We start from the raw sequence: 16,499 nt of genomic DNA on the forward strand, positions 1-16,499 counted from the left end.
AATATTTCTCTGTCCCCCTCAGAAACCCTCTTACATGCAAAGAATAAATAGAGTCTCTGTTAAAAACAAACTTCATCTTTTTCCTTTTTCTCTTAAGAACTGTTCTTAAAACGACCTGTTTATGTAAGTCTGAATGGGATTGAAAATACTGTGTTTTTTGCCCTAGCTGGTTTGCTTCAGTGGATAGAGTGTCGAGGCCTGTGGATCCCGGGTTTGATTCCAGTCAAGGGCACATGCCCAGGTTTCAGGCTCAGTCTGCTGTGGGAGGTGTGCAGGAGGCAGCTGATCAATGATTTTCTCTCACCAATGTTTCTATCTCCCTCTCCCTCTCTGAAATCAATAAAAATATATATATATATATTAAAAAATACCGTGGTTTTAAAAATCCTAACATATCAATGTCTGCCTTTTTTCTTATTATCAGCCAAATGGGTGTGACAGGTGGAATCTCTGTGATTTTGATTTGCATTTTCCTATTGGCTAATGATTTAAATATCTTTTCATGTGCTTATTGGCCATTTGTAATCTTTGCAGGTCTGTTCAGATCCTTTGCCCAGTTTTTAGTAAGATTATTTGTGTTTTTATTATTGAGTTGTAAGAGTTCTTTATATATTCTGGATATAAGATCCTTAACAAGTATTTGATTTGCTAATGTATCTTCTGCCATTCTTTGGATTGTCTTTGTGACAGAGATGGCAGGAATGTTTTTAGCAGCTGCCAGGGATTCTTAATTTTAGGGACACTTCCTGCTCTCCCTCTCAGGGCATCAGCCACCCGAAACTCTTAGCTAGTGAGATTTCTGTCAGTGTGTCTGTAACATAATTTTAGCTTTCTTTCTTTTGGGGACTTTAGTTTGCTCTTCCCTGCTTTATGAATATAGGGACAAAGATTACATGGGGAAGTAGGGATTACAAACATGGGGAAGTAAGCTGGGTTGGGACTCCATTGTTTGGGCAACAAGGCTAATGCTTCCATGATAATGGGCAGTTTTTGAATGAGAATGGACCACATTTCAAGGTTAACTCCCAGGTCTTGGGGAGCTTAGGACTCCCAGCCAGGTTGTTATGTCCTTTCTCTGACCAGAAAGGGCAATTATCGTTAGCAGAGCATGATTAATATTTCCCATAACCATAACTAGTCCCCAGTATTCTATTTTTGCCCTTAACACTGGGCGGAACACATCTGTAGAAGTACCCTCTAGCAGTGAAGGGGGGGGGGGGCACTCCTATTTTATAAAGGAAAATAAAATAAAATAGTACTTTCACATTAAAGCCACTGAAGGCTGGTGAGTTATCCCTATTACAAAATTTGCCAAGAAAATGCCTTGGATAATAATAATTGGCTTTAAAATCTCAAAGTTGTTATAAATATAACAAAAATAAAGGTTATATGATAAAGCTTTTTCAGTTTTCCAAAGTTTTTAGTAATTTAAAACTTTGGAGTTTGCTGGGTTAAATAGTGAAAAAATACATATATTTTAAATACCTAGGTATTTTGAAATAACAGGCTACTGAAACTGATGGGGAAAATAAGATATTTTGGGGGGAGCTAGCAATCAATCTGTGCCAGTAAACTATTGTACATTCTTGATAGCCTATGAATAAGTCACTGCCCCTTTCTCCACAAACTGGTATAGCAAGACCTGTTTTCCTAATTACTCCCCATTTACAAAGGGGCCATAAACAAAGACTGTAACAGCTTAGCTACATGGGCAATCACTGACACCACCCAGACCAGGCATTTAGGTACAATTTACCTTTCCCTTCTAACTGACTCAGAAGGGGGTTCTTTGTTTTCTGTTTCCTGCTGGCCTGGTCACTTCCAATGCTCCCCCTTCCCCCTGCCAGCCTGGTTGCCTCCAACTGCCCCCTCTCCAGCCTGGTCACCTCTCACTTCCCCCCTCTGCCAGCCTGGTTGCCCCTCACTGCTCCCTCCCTGCCAACCTGGTCACTTCCAACTGCCCCCCTTCCCCCCTGCCAGCTTGGTTGCCCCATGCAGCCTGTTTGGTCATCTGTCCAGTTTCAGTTGCGATGGTCACTTAGTCTTTTATATATATAGATAGATAGGTCATCTGGTTATCCAGATGGGCTGAGCCCCACAATGGCACCACTTCCCAAAGACAGAGAGTCAGAGGTTTTTAAAGGACTCTCAGTGGGCTTTTTTGGGTGGAGAATTCTCTGTGTTGGTCCAGATTCTGGGAAACTCCGTAGGGGAGAGGTAATGGTCTTAGCAAGTGAAATGTGGTCTAAGCAAATGGAATGTCCATTGTGAAATGGCCTAAAGGTATCTGTTATGCCCGGACTTCGTGATCCCCAAGGACCACCAGGGAGCCAAGTCCGATGCAATAAACAAAAGAGCCTTCACCATGCTAGCATGTGCTCCTCCCACCCACGCCGGCAGCATGGCGGAAGAGAGCGAATTTCTCCCAGTCCAGGGGTTTTGAGGGCTAGGGATAACTCCGCCCTATGGGGCGGAGTTGGGAGCTCATCCTTGCCCCGCCCTGCCCTCTCAGTATCGATTCAATTATTTTATCAGACCTACACTCAGTATGGAAGCAGTAATTTTTGCGGACACCCCCTTTCCCTGAAAGATTCAGAGCCAGCATCCTTGAGGGGATGTGGTAGGCAGTTAGACAGACATGAGCAGAACAAGGATGATGGACCAACCCTGAGATGTGCTTTTTACTACTCCATCTGCTCTGAAGCCAGTAATGAAGGGACCTGTGTAGATTCTCCTTTTCCTTTCCTTTAAGAAAGCCAACAAGTCTTAGAACAGCTAATGAAGATAGAATCAGTGTAAGAAAAAGAGGGGAGAATTTGTAAGAAACATGCCTCTGATTAGAAAAGAAACAGCATGTGGCCAGGCGCCTATTGAATTTCCCCAGGGCAAACAGGATGTGGGGTTGGGGAGAGAGGATGAGAGCTGTACCTGTGGCTGATAGTACATATCCTACATATCCTAGTAATATTCCCCTAGAGTCGTCCTTGTTCTCCTCTAGGGCCTAGACAAAGAGAGGTGGAGACTAGAAAAGGCCCCAGCCCATTTTTTAAAATAACCCAATGGGAGATAGCAAGACCCAGGTCACCTATTAGAAAATAGTGACCAAATAGTACTCAGCCCATGAGGAACTAGAGGAGGGTCTAAAGAAATAGGCTCTGTTCCTTGCCCCATGTGTGATCCTATACAGTCCCCCCTCCCCCCAGTGTTATTAAAAGCCTCATTTTCACCGTGCTTCTGTTTCCTGGTCCGTCACCTGAAATTTGGACAGGTGAACCGTTTCTCACAATATCATTTGCAGCACCAAAGTTTTTAATTCTGATGAAGGCCATATTATCATCTTTTTCTTATATCGCTTGTGCTTTTGATGTAAGAAATTTTTGCACTCCAAATCATGCTCCTGTGTTTTCTTAAGAGTATTGTAGTTTAAGCTCTTACATTCAGGCCTAGGTCCATAGTGAGTTAATTTTTATGTAAGATAGGTTTTTAAAACTACCATAGATGTCTGGTATTTAGCCAATGAGTAGAAAACTTAGTTCAAGGGGGCAATCATAAAAATACCACACATTCTTTTAACATTTCATTTTAACGTAAACTATAAATGTACATTCACTTACCAATCTCTGAGGGGGAGCCAAAGATGTGCCTTGGAGTGTGGGTTTGTAGGTGGGGCTGCCATGTAGCCTTTCTTGAATAAACACCCACAAGGAATCGTTTCCAGTTTGGGTTCTTTCCAGTGGAGTAGTCAGTGAAAAATCACTGGAGAGCACTCAGAGTGAAGAATTCTTCTAGGTTTATACTTTATTTTTCTTCAAATCTTTTACCCTTGTCTATTTAACACCTAATTCAATAGTATTTTATTTTCACCAGCTTGCCTTTATTAAGTCTTATTAGACACAACCCTTTTCACATTCCTATTTCTCTGACTTACAAGTATAAAGTACTGGCATAAGCAGATTTGGGGACAACTCCTGATGGACACTGAACAAACTCCGGGAGGGGCAGAGGCAGAGGGGCATAGAGCATGGGAGGGCTCAGCTTGCCCTAGGGATTGTCTGTGCCTTTATAGAGGGCTTGGGAGTGCTGGAAAACCCTTCTCATCGGTTGAGTCGTGGTGGTTCTGAGAGCATCTTCTTCCCAGAGAGGGCTGTCAACTTTTTATTTGTGCAACATGATCTTTAGCTTTGCCAAACCCTCCAGTGAGGAAGGCCCAATAACCTGGTGCCAGATAACTGGAGACTCCAGGAGCCCCAGAGCTGCCGGCCACTCTCAGAACCAAGTCTAATGAGCAGGCAGACACTGGGGAAATACTTGTTGAGTGAAAGAATGCCCAAACCCCCGAGGTAGCCTTGTTTGAAAGAAGAAACGCATTGCTAATGCTACAGGCCCGCATCTATAAAATGAAGGCAGAGTGGTGGCTAGGTCTGTGTGAAGGTGCAGCCGTGTTGATGTATGTGTTGGCTTCATCTGCATGAGGGCACTGTGCACTTGGCTGATTTCAGGTTTCAGACTGCTAAGTGGGAGGACCAGGAAGGGAATGCAGCAGCTCTCCTGGCTCCCAGCCTTTGGCTTTGCCACCGGAACACACTGGAACAGAACAGAGCTCTTCATCCTCCTTCTCTTCTCCATGTTCCCCCACTCACCTCTTCCACCAGAAGCCTTGGAGTCCTTCCTGACCTGAGCTTCTCTCCTCCTCTCCATGTCCCAGTCCTCCACAGTCTCTTCAACCTCCAGAGGTTGTCCACCTTCCTCTCAGCTCCTACCACCCTACCCCCAACCACCCCATCTCTCACCTGGTCAATTCCATCAGCCATTGGCTCCACACTTGCCCCTCCAATCCATTCCCTGTGCAGCATTCAGAGTCATCTCTTCGAAACAAATTGGGTCCATCATCCCTTTACATGGTTTTTCTCTGACCCTCTCTCTTTCTCTGTGTGCTTTCTCATTCTTCAGGTCACAGTTTAAAAGAAACCTTTGCTGATTTCCCCATTCTCCCTAATCATTTAGGTAGTGATTCACTGTGTTAAGCCCTTCCCCTGTCATTCACCACCACTCGTTCTTTTCCTTATAGTTGTGCGTTTATTCTAGTGACTTTGAGGTCTTTTCTTGTCTCTAGAACATAAATTCCTGGAAGGCAGGAAGCCTGGACTAGACAGTGTTAGCAGTAGTGGACACTCAGTAGCCATTTGTTATGTGAATAAACAAATGAGTATGAAAGAGTGAATACACTACCTCTGGGTCACGTGTGTATCTACCTAACCCATTGCTTGAACACACCATGTGTTCTCTGGACAAAACAAAACAGAAACCAGCATATTGAACTAATCAATAGGACCCTTGCAAACCACCCTGGGGCTCATGAAAATCTTTGAGTTTGTGAATTACTCAAAGACATCTTCTGGAGGACGTTCTTGTAATCAGGGTGTGCCCTCCCACAGAGCAGAGCTGCCTCTGCCTAGGGAGAGTGCCTTCTTCCAGTTCTCCCCGATGCACCACCTGGGCTAGCAGCTTGGGGAACATGGGGAATGGTGGGGGAAAGCCACCCAAGTCAGGCAAACCCCAAGTGGAGATCTGCTTCTGAAAAGTGAGAGAGTTTCGAGAAGTGCTTTTCTTCCCCCTTTAGCTGTTGTCTGGATCAGCTTTGGCCAAAGCCAGTGATGCCGAAAGTGTCTGGCCAAGTTGTCCTGGCCCATCTGCTTTCTGACATCCCTGAAAGGCTGCAGATAAGATGTTGGCAGGTCCTTCCTTCCCAAGTGGCAAGTGTGGCAGCCAAGCCATGACTCAGAAGCTTTTGTGTATCCAAGAGACTACCTTTTGGATGCATTTAGGCGAAGAGAAGCGAAACTGGGTAAATTCACTTGGTACTTAGGAAATATGATTTGGAGACTTTAAGGATATTGATGTTATAGTTAGTTATTTTTAAGGAGGAGGGGGTCCTGAAGGATATTCGTTTTCTTTAACATCTTCATGTACTATACAGTTTGCCTTTTTAAAGCAAATCATTCAATGGCTTTTATTGTGTTCACAGAGTTGTGCAACCATCACCCCAGTCAGTATTAGAATACTTCCATCACTCCAGAAGGAACTCCACACCCCTTAGTGGTCACCCCTCCCTCCCTCCCAGCCCGGGCAACCAAGATTGAAAGGCACTACTAACTGTTGCATTGAGTTCTGGTAGTTTTACAATTGGGACATTAGGGTTGTCAAACCAGAAAGAGTCCTGAAGTGGTGAAGGATTGTTTTGCTATTGTTTTTTGTTTTGTTTACCATTCAAATAAGATTAGTCCCCAGAGAAGATGAAGGATATTGCCAAAGACATTTAGGTAATGATTCACTGTGCAGATCGCTACTGTGAGGAACTGCAAAAATTGCATTTTGTTGGCATTTGTTCTTTAGATAGAAAGCCTGCAGGCTACCCATTTTTGCCGTTTTATAAGCAAAGCAATATTCACAATATATGAAGGAAAAGATGTGAAGGCCAAAGTGTGTGTGTGTGTGTGTGTGTGTGTGTGTGTGTATGTTTATATATACAGGGTGAGGCAAGAGTAGGTTTACAGTTGTTTGTATAGAAAATAATATAATAATTAATAATAATGCAAGAAAAAATTCTGCATTTCACATACAACTGTAAACCTACTTTTACCCCATCCTGTATACTTATTTATGTAGCTCCATCATCAGATATTCTCTGAACCCCACTTGGTGCTATGGAGAACAAAGAAATGGTAAGGTTTGATAGCTCTTCTAGGCTCAGACAAGGGTAGGAGTTCCCATGAGTACTAGTCATGGAAACAGAAGCTCCCACTTGACTGCTTATTGTGTGCCAGGTCCAAATGCTTTCCAGGCATGAACTCGTCAATTCTTCACTTTATATATAAGGAGACAGACTGCGGCACAGACAGGTTGAGGGAACTGCATCATGTCACTTAGTTGGTAAAGGATGGAAATGGGATTTGAACCTGGCCCTCAAGCCTCAGAGTCTGGGCTACACTGGGACCCAGTTAGGGCTTCAGGAGATGGAGGCCCAAAGTGGTCCCGAGGTGTTAAGCTCTTCCCCAAGCCCTCATGTCCTGGTATGATATATCCTACCTTATGTTACCATTTGCCCTGGTCTCAGGGTCTGGGTACTTGCCTGCCCTCTTCCTGGAGATTATCCCCACAGCTTCCCCATGCCTGACTTTCTCATTCTTCAGATCTCAGCTTCCCTGTTTCCTAGCTGCCCCATCCAACCCGAGCTCTGCCTGTGATAACCTGATTATTTCTGTGGTCATATGGAGCACATGTGTGATTACATTAGTTACTGACCTGTTCATTGTCCATCTCACCTCTATTCTATAAGGTCTTAAGGAATAGGACCTGTGGCCTTGCTCACTATTGAATGTCTGGTGACTAGTGTGGCCCCTGTCATATGCTGGGTGCTCAGAATAAACTGCTGAATGGGGGAAGGAGGCAGAGCTGCAAGAGAGGTAGACAGGCTTTGTGACAGAGGAAGTGATTGAGCTGGGCTGGGAAGGCTGTTGGAACCTGAGTGGGGAAAAGAGCTGGTTGAATGGAGAGCATTCCTGGAGGAAGGGGTGGGAAAGCGTGGGTTGTGTTTGAGGAGCAGATAAGGTCCATTTGGAGGCATCCTGTGCTATCTTGTGCAGGCTTTCTCAACCTCAGCATTGACATGTGGGCTGCATTGTGCTTTGTTGCGGGACAACCCTGTGTAGTGTGGGATGCTTAGCACCACCCCTGCCCTCTCTATATTGAATGCCAGAAGCTCCATCCCCCTCTAATGTGACATCAAACCTCCCTTGGGGATCAAAATCATTCCTGGTTTACAGCCACTGGTCTAGGGGGAACAGTAATCTGTACATTTGGGAAGTTTCGGGCTATTGGGCTACATTTGAGCCCCACTTGCCAGAATGAGTGAGGATCATTGCCATCCTCATTTATCCCTTCACCAAATGTTTACTGAATAGCTCCCACATACCAGGGACATTATACTATTAGGTCTAGTAATAATTAATGTCGTTTTCTAATACTTTTTAAAATCGAATTTATTTAAACAATACAACAAAATTTAATCAACAATATAGTTGCCGTTGTTTTCTAATACTTGTGCCCAACGCTCAGGAAGCATTTTAATCCCTCTGTTGTAAAATTCTTGTGATTTTGATGCAAAAAATTCGGTCAATGCATTTTTGAGGCATTCTTCATTATTAAATTGTTTTCCAAGAAGAAAGTTTTGCAAAGAACGAAACAAATGGTAATCGGAAGGGGCAATATCAGGAGAATATGCAGGTTGAGGGAGAACTTCCCATTCCAACTGGCGAGTTTTTCAGCAGTGATTCTTGCAGTATGCGGTCGTGCGTTATCGTGGTGAAGAATTATGCCCTTCCGATTAATCAGCGCGGGTTCTTTTTCTCTTAAAGCTTGGGCTAACCGCCGAGACCGGTTTGGCTCAATGGATAGAGCGTCGGCTTGGGGACTGAAGGTCCCGGGTTTGATTCCGGTCAAGGGCATGTACCTTGGTTGCGGGCACATCCCCAGTAGGGGGTGTGCAGGAGGCAGCTGGTCGATGACTCTCTCTCATCGATGTTCTAACTCTCTATCTCTCTCTCTTCCTCTCTGTACAAAATCAATAAAATATATTAAAAAAAAAAAAAAGCTTGGGCTAACCTTTCCAATTGGGCACTATACACTGCACTTGTAATGGTTTGGTTAGATGGTACAAGTTCATAATGAAGAATTCCCTTAAAATTCCACCAAACACACAACATCACTTTTTTCGCATGCAAGTCAGGTTTTGGCGTGGGCTGCGGAGCCTCATTTTTGTCCAACCATTGAGGCCGCCTTTTCAAATTAACATGCAGCACCCATTCTTCATCTCCGGTAACAATTTGCTCTAAAAACGGCAAACGGTTTTGACGAGAGAGGAGCGAACTGCAAATTGTGACTCTTTGATTACGGTTGTTGTCGGTCAACTCATGAGGAACCCATTTTCCAAACTTTTGGACTTTGCCAAGTGCACGCAATTGATTGGAAATTGTTTTTTGTGAACAATTTAAAGTTGTCGCAAGCTCTTGTTGGGTAATTTGAGGATTTTGCACCAAAAGAGCTTGAAGAGCTTCTTGATCAATATTGGACACACGGCCTCGACCACTCTTGTCATCTAACGAAAAATTTCCCTCGCGAAATTTCTCAAACCAACGCTGGCATTTTCTGGCGCTAACTGCATCTTGACCAAGAGCACTACAGATGTTTTTTGCAGCCTCACTTGCTTTTCTTCCTAATTGGAACTCGTAAAGCATGCAGTGCCGAATATGCTCTTCATCCGCCATCTTCTTAGCCCTAGTTTTGCAACAAAAACCAAACCAAACACAAACTTTTTCAAGCAAAACTTGTTAATTGCACTTCACACGTTCTGTAGATACCACGTGTTTGAAGGTTATGTCAATACAAGTCAACGCCAAGCAAGATTTTAAACGAATGTTTAAAAACGACATTAATTATTACTAGACCCGATAGAAAGGGAAAGCAACATGCTGACAATATACTAGGAAGGGAAAGCACACTTGGGGCTTTTCTCACGAAGATTAGAGGGTTGTGGCCCTTTAACAAGGGAGTTTGATGATATGGGTAAGGGTTTTAGGAAGATTTGCACTGGTGTGATAGATAGCCTGGAGTGGATCAGAGTGGGGGGCACTGCATGGAGCTGTCCTGGCAGCCCGAGGTGGGAGTGGTTAACACCTGGCCAAAGGTGTACCACTGCAAATGGGGAGGATGGATGAGTATGGGCGATCCTCTGGACAGCATTACCTGGTTGGCTAAAGGTACACAGTAACACATGATCCTAACATCTATAAATAGGTGGACTGGGGACCATGGTGTCAAAGTCTGGGCTATCAGGAGAAGGAACCAGTCTTGAAGGAAAGATGATAAATTTGCTTGTGGGAATGTTGACTTTAAAGTGCTAACAATTTGGGAGCCAAAAGAACAAAAAACTGCTTCCTACTCTACTTCCTTGTTAATTCTGTGGCTTCTAGTCAAATGGAGAAGTGTGGTCCCTGTAATCCCAATTCATGTGTTATTTGGAGTCAGATTAATTAATAGGAGCCAAAACATTGAATTTTGAAATATTTTTACAGTGCAATAATGTGGTATTATAACAACAGCAACCTTGTTAACCAGACTGCCTGCTAATTAAATGTCCTAACCAATATCTTATTATTTTAAGTCTGTCTTCCAAAAGGCAAACTAGATGTAGAAAATGAGGCTTTTCTTTATAAAAATTAAGTTGTCATTGCATTCACCTTGAAGTATTTGAAGTTGCCTATAGAGTAACAGGTTTAGCACATCATGAGAGCATAAATTATTACAGTATTAGGTATTAATGACAGGATTAACTCCCATAGGCCTTTTTTTAGTTGGGTGATGAAAGCAGTGATTCATTTGCTTTGGGGAGTACATTTATTATAGTCAGACATTGATTAACTGGTAATAGCGAAAGGATCAATGAAATTTCTAATTCTTGGTATATATTAAAAAGTCAGCTTTCATTAACAATTGACAAATATGCCCAAAAGGTATAATAAACATGAGAGGAAATATATTGGCAGAGACGAATTTGAGAAAACAATTAGTTCATGATATTAAAAGTGCAAATGCAAAGAGTGATTACAATTTGATTATCTTTCAGACAGCATATTGGCACATAAATAGTCTCATAGGAAGGATGGATAAGACATTGTGTTAAATTTTAAAGATGTTTAAGATTTTTCTCTGTGTGCAATTATTTTGCACTTGATCATGCTTAAAGAAGACTCAGAGCCTTTTCTATCCATAGTGTAATGCCACCCCAAATTCACTGTTGTTGTTTTTATCCCTTAATTTTGAATGATGGTTACTATGACAATCTCTATCAGTAAGTGGCCAAATTTTGTTGTTCTCTATATGATGGATGAATCAAAGTTCTTTCTAAGACCAGCTTTTTCTTTGAAAAATAATTTTAAATTAATTTAAAATTTGGATTTAGTAACTGTTTGATCTAGGCAATGGTAACAATAAATTATGGTAATGTATGATGGCAACTCAGAGCTTGTTTTTCTGGCTTGTCATCCAGTTTTCCTAGGTGGATAGTTCTCTGTATTTCCCCTCTGTGATCACCTGCTTTGAAGTTGGGGCTCTGGAGCATACTAGGCCTGGTTCTGCCCCTTGTTGATCTCCATCAAGTTCTTTACTCTTGACCTTGCTTGGTTTCCTCTTCCACACCACTGAGCAAAAGGGAAGGGTTACCATATCACATGTGTCAAACACAAGGCCCACGGGCCAAATCCATCCCACCAGGCCTTGCAATGTGGCCCGCACTGCGCTGTCATCACTGCACTCTGCTGCGTTTCCATCACAATGACAGTTTATGACTGTTCAGTAAACCATTTGGCCTGCGATTTAGGCTGGATTTTAGATTTTGGCCCCTTCTCTGATTGAGTTTGACACCCCTACCGTAGATAAACGGCTTGTCATTACAGATATCTACAGGGGTTCGGTGGGGAATTGGGCTAGGTGTGGACCGTGGTGAATTTGAAAGTGCATGCCTCTTTAGAGGGGCAGCCACTGCTCAGCCCCAGCCAGACATTGGCACACTCCAGTGGGGCCTGATATGCTCATTTTCCACAAGAAATCACAAGGCCAGGTGCATACTGAGTGACCAGATCATTATGATCTCTGAACCATATATATATATATATATATATATATATATATATATATATATGCATTTATTGGAGGCCCAGTGCATGAATTCGTGCATGGGTGGGGTCTGGCCAGGGGGAGGGCACATGGGCAGTTGGCCAGCCTGCCTGCTGGTCGAACTCCTGGTTGAAGGGACAATTTGCATATTAGCCTTTTATTATCCTATCTAATAAAAGAGTAGTATGCAAATTGACCATCACTCCAACACACAAGATGGCTGCCTCCATGTGGACACAAGATGGCCGCCACAAGATGGCCAGCAGGGGAGGGCGGTTGGGAAGGACCAGGCCTGCAAGGGAGGGCAGTTGGGAAGTATCAAGCCTGCAAGAGAGGTCAGTTAGGGGTGACCAGGCCAGCAGAGGAGGGAAGTTGGGGGCAACCGGGCCTGTAGGGAAAGGGCAGTTGCGGGGGACCAGGCCTGTAGGGGAGGACAGTTAGGGGTGACCAGGCCTTCAGGGGAGGGCAGTTAGGGGTGATCAGGCCTGTAAGGGAGGGTTATTAGGGGCAAACAGGCTGGCAGGAGAGCAGTTAGGCATCATTCAAGCTGGCAGGGGAGTGGTTAGGGGATGATCAGGCTGGCGGGCAGAAGCAGTTAGGGCCAATCAGAAAGGCAGGCAGGTGAACAGTTGGGAGCCATCAGCCTTGGATTGTTAGAGCGATGTCCGACTGCCTGTTTAGGCCTGATCCAGTACTTCAGGGAATCTGAAGAGAGCACCTGGGCTCCTCCAGGGGCAGACACTTGTTCTACCCTGGAAGGGAAAGCATCACAAGCTCTCCTCAGGCGCTTGTAGATGTCAGCTAACACCTACCGGGATCGGCCTAAACGGGCAATAGATGTCAGCTAACTAATACCATGCCCTACCGGGATCGAGCCTAAACGGGCAGTCGGACATACCTCAAAGGGTCCCAGATTGGAGCGGGTGAGGCTGGGCTGAGGGACACCCCCCCCTGTGCACGAATTTTGTGCACCAGGCCTCTAGTATAGGATATACACTGAGTGGCCAGATTATTATGCATTCAGAGATCATAATAATCTGGACACTCAGTGTATATGTGAAACTCATGATTAAAAATGTTGGCAACAATAGCACGGCCAGTGTGCTCAGTGGTTGAGCATTAATCCATGAACCAAGAGGTCCCTGGTTTGATTCCCTATCAGAGCACATGCCTAGGTTGTGGGCTCGACCCCCAGTAGGGGGTATGCAGGAGGCAGCTGATCAAATGTTTCTATCTCCCTTAAAAAAACTAAAAAAACATTTTTTAAAAATCTTGGCAACAAATTTGAAATTTTATAAAACCTGTATGAGCCAAATAGAACACATCTGCTAGCCAGATCATATCCAAAGATTTGGAGTTTGGAATCTCTGGAGAAATCACCAGTTAGCATCTCACAGAAGATGAATGTGCCGGCCCCAGCCTGTACTCCGTATCAGCCCGGTGCTGTTGGCAGGAACTGTGAGCATCACAGCGGACCAGGAAATTGTTTGGGGCCTTGCCAGCATTATCTTTATGTCCAGTCTTCTTTTTTACCAAAATGTTCCATTCAAAGGAGACTTTTTGGAGACAAAAATGTCCTCATGGAGGCAGACAACTTCCGGGCAGCTCTGGCACGTTCCATCTTCTTTGTGGCCGTCTCCTCTTCAGACTGGCCTGGCTGCTCTGAGATTCTGAACAATGAAAGCTGCTGCTTATTCACTGTGTGACCTTGAGCGTGAGCCATGACTAAGATCCCTAGCTGGGCCTCAGTTAAATGAGAGGGTTGGTTAAAGTAACTTTGGGAACCTCCCATCACTGACAATGTCAGGTTCCTCATTGGGAAAAGGTAGGCTTCTGTAAGGTAAGGCTTTGGCCTCCCAGGATGGGCTGCCATGAACGGGCTCACTTAGCTCAGTGGTACAGGCAATTTTGACGATTAGATAGTGATTAATAATACTAAGAAATGTTTAGGACCAAACACCTGAGCTGGTCATAGACAGGGACCTAAAAATGAATAGGAACATATACAAAATAACACAAAGCCATAAAAACTTTACCACGGAAGACCTCAAGTCATTATTTCAATTTAGGGAAACAAAAATCACTTTGCTTCTGTGTCTTATGAACATGTTAAGGCAGTTCCTTAATTAATTGCAGGCCAGTGCTTCTCACATTTGGATTTGCATTCAATCACATGGGACTTGTTAAAAGGCAGATTCTAAATTCTGGGGTAGGCTAAACATTCTGCCTTTACTACAAACTAACTCCCGGGTGGTGATGCTGCTGCTGGTTTGTTGGCCACACCTTGAGGATTGAGGTGTCAGCGCAGTCCCGCCCTCTGGGCCCCAGTGCAGCCTGCTTCACTGTCACTCTGTCTCCCTTAACTTTTCTCTCTGCCTTTGTCTCCATTTCCAGGCAATTCTGCTTCATTGAGATGGTCATTCATTATTCTTTAACCAGGCAGTCTCATATTGAAGTTGACTAGGAAAAAAACAAACTACCCTTTCCCCTCTACTGGATCTTAAAGTGCCTTTTCTACTGCTCATGGTGTATCAGGGTGCTTTAGGAAGGGTCCTCAGTATATCCAAACTCTACAGCTTGAACTGCCAGAGCAGTGCTTCAGGGAGTCTGAAGAGAGCACCTGGGCTCCTCCAGGGGGCAGACACTTGCTCTGCCCTGGAAGGGAAAGCATCACAGCTCCCCTCAGGCGCTTGTAGATGTCAGCTAACTAATACCTATGCCCTGCTCTGCAGATAACTCTGAACTTTGGTGAAATAATTTTTATGAGAACATATGTTAATAAGTATGGTAGGTGAGAGGATTTTAAAAGGTTACATACAACTGGTTCCTTCTTGCTGTACAGATCTCAGCTTAAAGACACCATCTCAGGCCTTCCCCCACCATCCAATTTAAATTATCCATCACTTCCTTCTTTATCCTCACATAGTCCTTGGCACGTTCTGGCTCAGTTCTCTGCTTATGTCCTTGTCTATCTCCCCCATGAGAACTAAGCCCAGAGAGGAGACCTCACCAGTCTTTGGTCCACCCCAGTCTATGGTCAGCACCCTGAACGGGGCCTGGGAAACTAGGCTCTCGGTAAGTGCTTACTGAGTAAATGAATGAATCGATCATGGAGACGTGAGATTATTCCAATGAGTTTTAGAAATTATAACATTTTCGTGACTTCCAAAAGAAATGCCACTTACTCGATTAACATGGAAAATACATTAATTTATCTTTAAAAAGAAAGCAGTTTTAAGATAGTGGGGTAGTTTTATCCATGCCACTGATTGCTGCTGGGCCATTGGGCCAGGCAGGTCACTGCTCTGGGCTTCAGTCCCCTTGAGGGTAAACACCAGGGCTGTAGATCGGGGGCTTCAGACTGGGCCATCCCCAGATCCCAGTTGGACAGGGACATCTCCATGTTTATAGTATAGCATTGGTCTGCCACCTGAGGTTTTGGTTAAAGAAAGGACCCTGTGGCCAAAAAATAAATAAAATAAAAATAAAAAGTTTGCAATCCACAGGGATTCCGTGCCTATGAATGGTCTTTCCAGCTCTGAAAAAGCAGGCACTGGCTGTGGTTCTTTGGCAGAAAAGGGTAGATACCTGTGGCTGGTGAAGCTTTGGGCCAGCGGAACCAATAGGAAAGCAAACCTGATCATTTCAGTGCATGTGACCTAGCTCCCTTTCCAAGAATCCCTTCTCTTCCCTCCCCTACTCCCTTCCCCCATCATCACACCTCACTTATGCCCACATCATGCTGCCTTTGAAATGTTAGCATCGATTTTTTTTTCACATCGACTAACTCATTTCAACATTTCATTTCTGGCACAGCATATCCCACCAGATAGCCAGAGCTTCTGAGCTCCAAGTTTTATAATTGAAATTCTGTCACATCCCCTGAAACAGTGCAAATTGTGCCATTAAGCCTGACTAAAGGATTTGAGAGTACTTCACCTAGTAATTTAAATATAATACTTCTGGCAGCTTTCAATTGGGTTTTTAAAATTCTAATTAAAAACCTATTATTGAACATTAATATCCCCTCTATAGTGGGCTATTGTGCCTCTGAGCCCCATTTTGGCCAGCAGGCTTTTAAACAAATAGCTTGTTGCATGGCTGTGAGGCCCACGTGGTTTGTCCTGGCCTTTGGGAAACTCCAGGTCCCAGGCATAATTAGTATAAATCAACATCCTCTAGACTATGACAGGAAAATGGTATGTTTGAACAGCAGCTTATTAAAATGACCTACTTAATTTAAGAAAAATATCATATCTACTTGCACGGTAACCTGGATGCTTTCCCTAGTAGCCTTAATAATATTTCTTCTCTTTCTTTTTTTTTTTTTTAAAGAACAGGAAAGGGAATGGAAAGGCCCCTTCTACTTCATCCAGGGTGCAGACCCACAGTTTGGACTGATGAAGGCCTGGTCCACTGGGGACTGTGACAATGGTGGAGATGAGTGGGAGCAGGAGATCCGTTTAACTGAGCAAGCCATTCAGGCCATCAACAAGCTGAACCCCAAGCCCAGATTCTTTGTTCTGTGTGGGGACCTCATCCATGCCATGCCAGGTAAGATCGCCGTGACCTTTTCTCCTTTGCCCAGTTATAACTGCATTTGGTCAGAAAAAAAAAAAAAAAAAAGAAGAAGAAGATTTATCTTAAAAGTTGTCTTTATTCGGTAATGGTTCATTTCTTCTCTTCATGACTGTTGCAGTATTATCAAACATCAGAAAAATGCACACTCTTTTTATATTTAGAATTTGGTGAGATTAATCACAGTAATT

At 43.9% G+C, this 16,499-nt stretch overlaps 1 protein-coding gene across 2 annotated transcripts in view; it reads left to right on the plus strand.

The window, feature by feature from the left end:
• Positions 1 to 16,499, plus strand: part of CPPED1 (calcineurin like phosphoesterase domain containing 1) — a 103,100-nt gene that overhangs the window by 10,109 nt on the left and 76,492 nt on the right. For both annotated transcript variants that reach the window (XM_036409801.2, XM_036409799.2), the window contains exon 2: positions 16,066 to 16,284. In XM_036409801.2, the coding sequence (XP_036265694.1) occupies positions 16,066 to 16,284 (219 nt within the window). The remainder of the gene's footprint in view (positions 1 to 16,065; positions 16,285 to 16,499) is intronic.

Source organism: Pipistrellus kuhlii, unplaced genomic scaffold, assembly GCF_014108245.1.
Source record: "Pipistrellus kuhlii isolate mPipKuh1 unplaced genomic scaffold, mPipKuh1.p scaffold_m20_p_4, whole genome shotgun sequence".
Lineage (NCBI taxonomy): Eukaryota > Metazoa > Chordata > Mammalia > Chiroptera > Vespertilionidae > Pipistrellus > Pipistrellus kuhlii.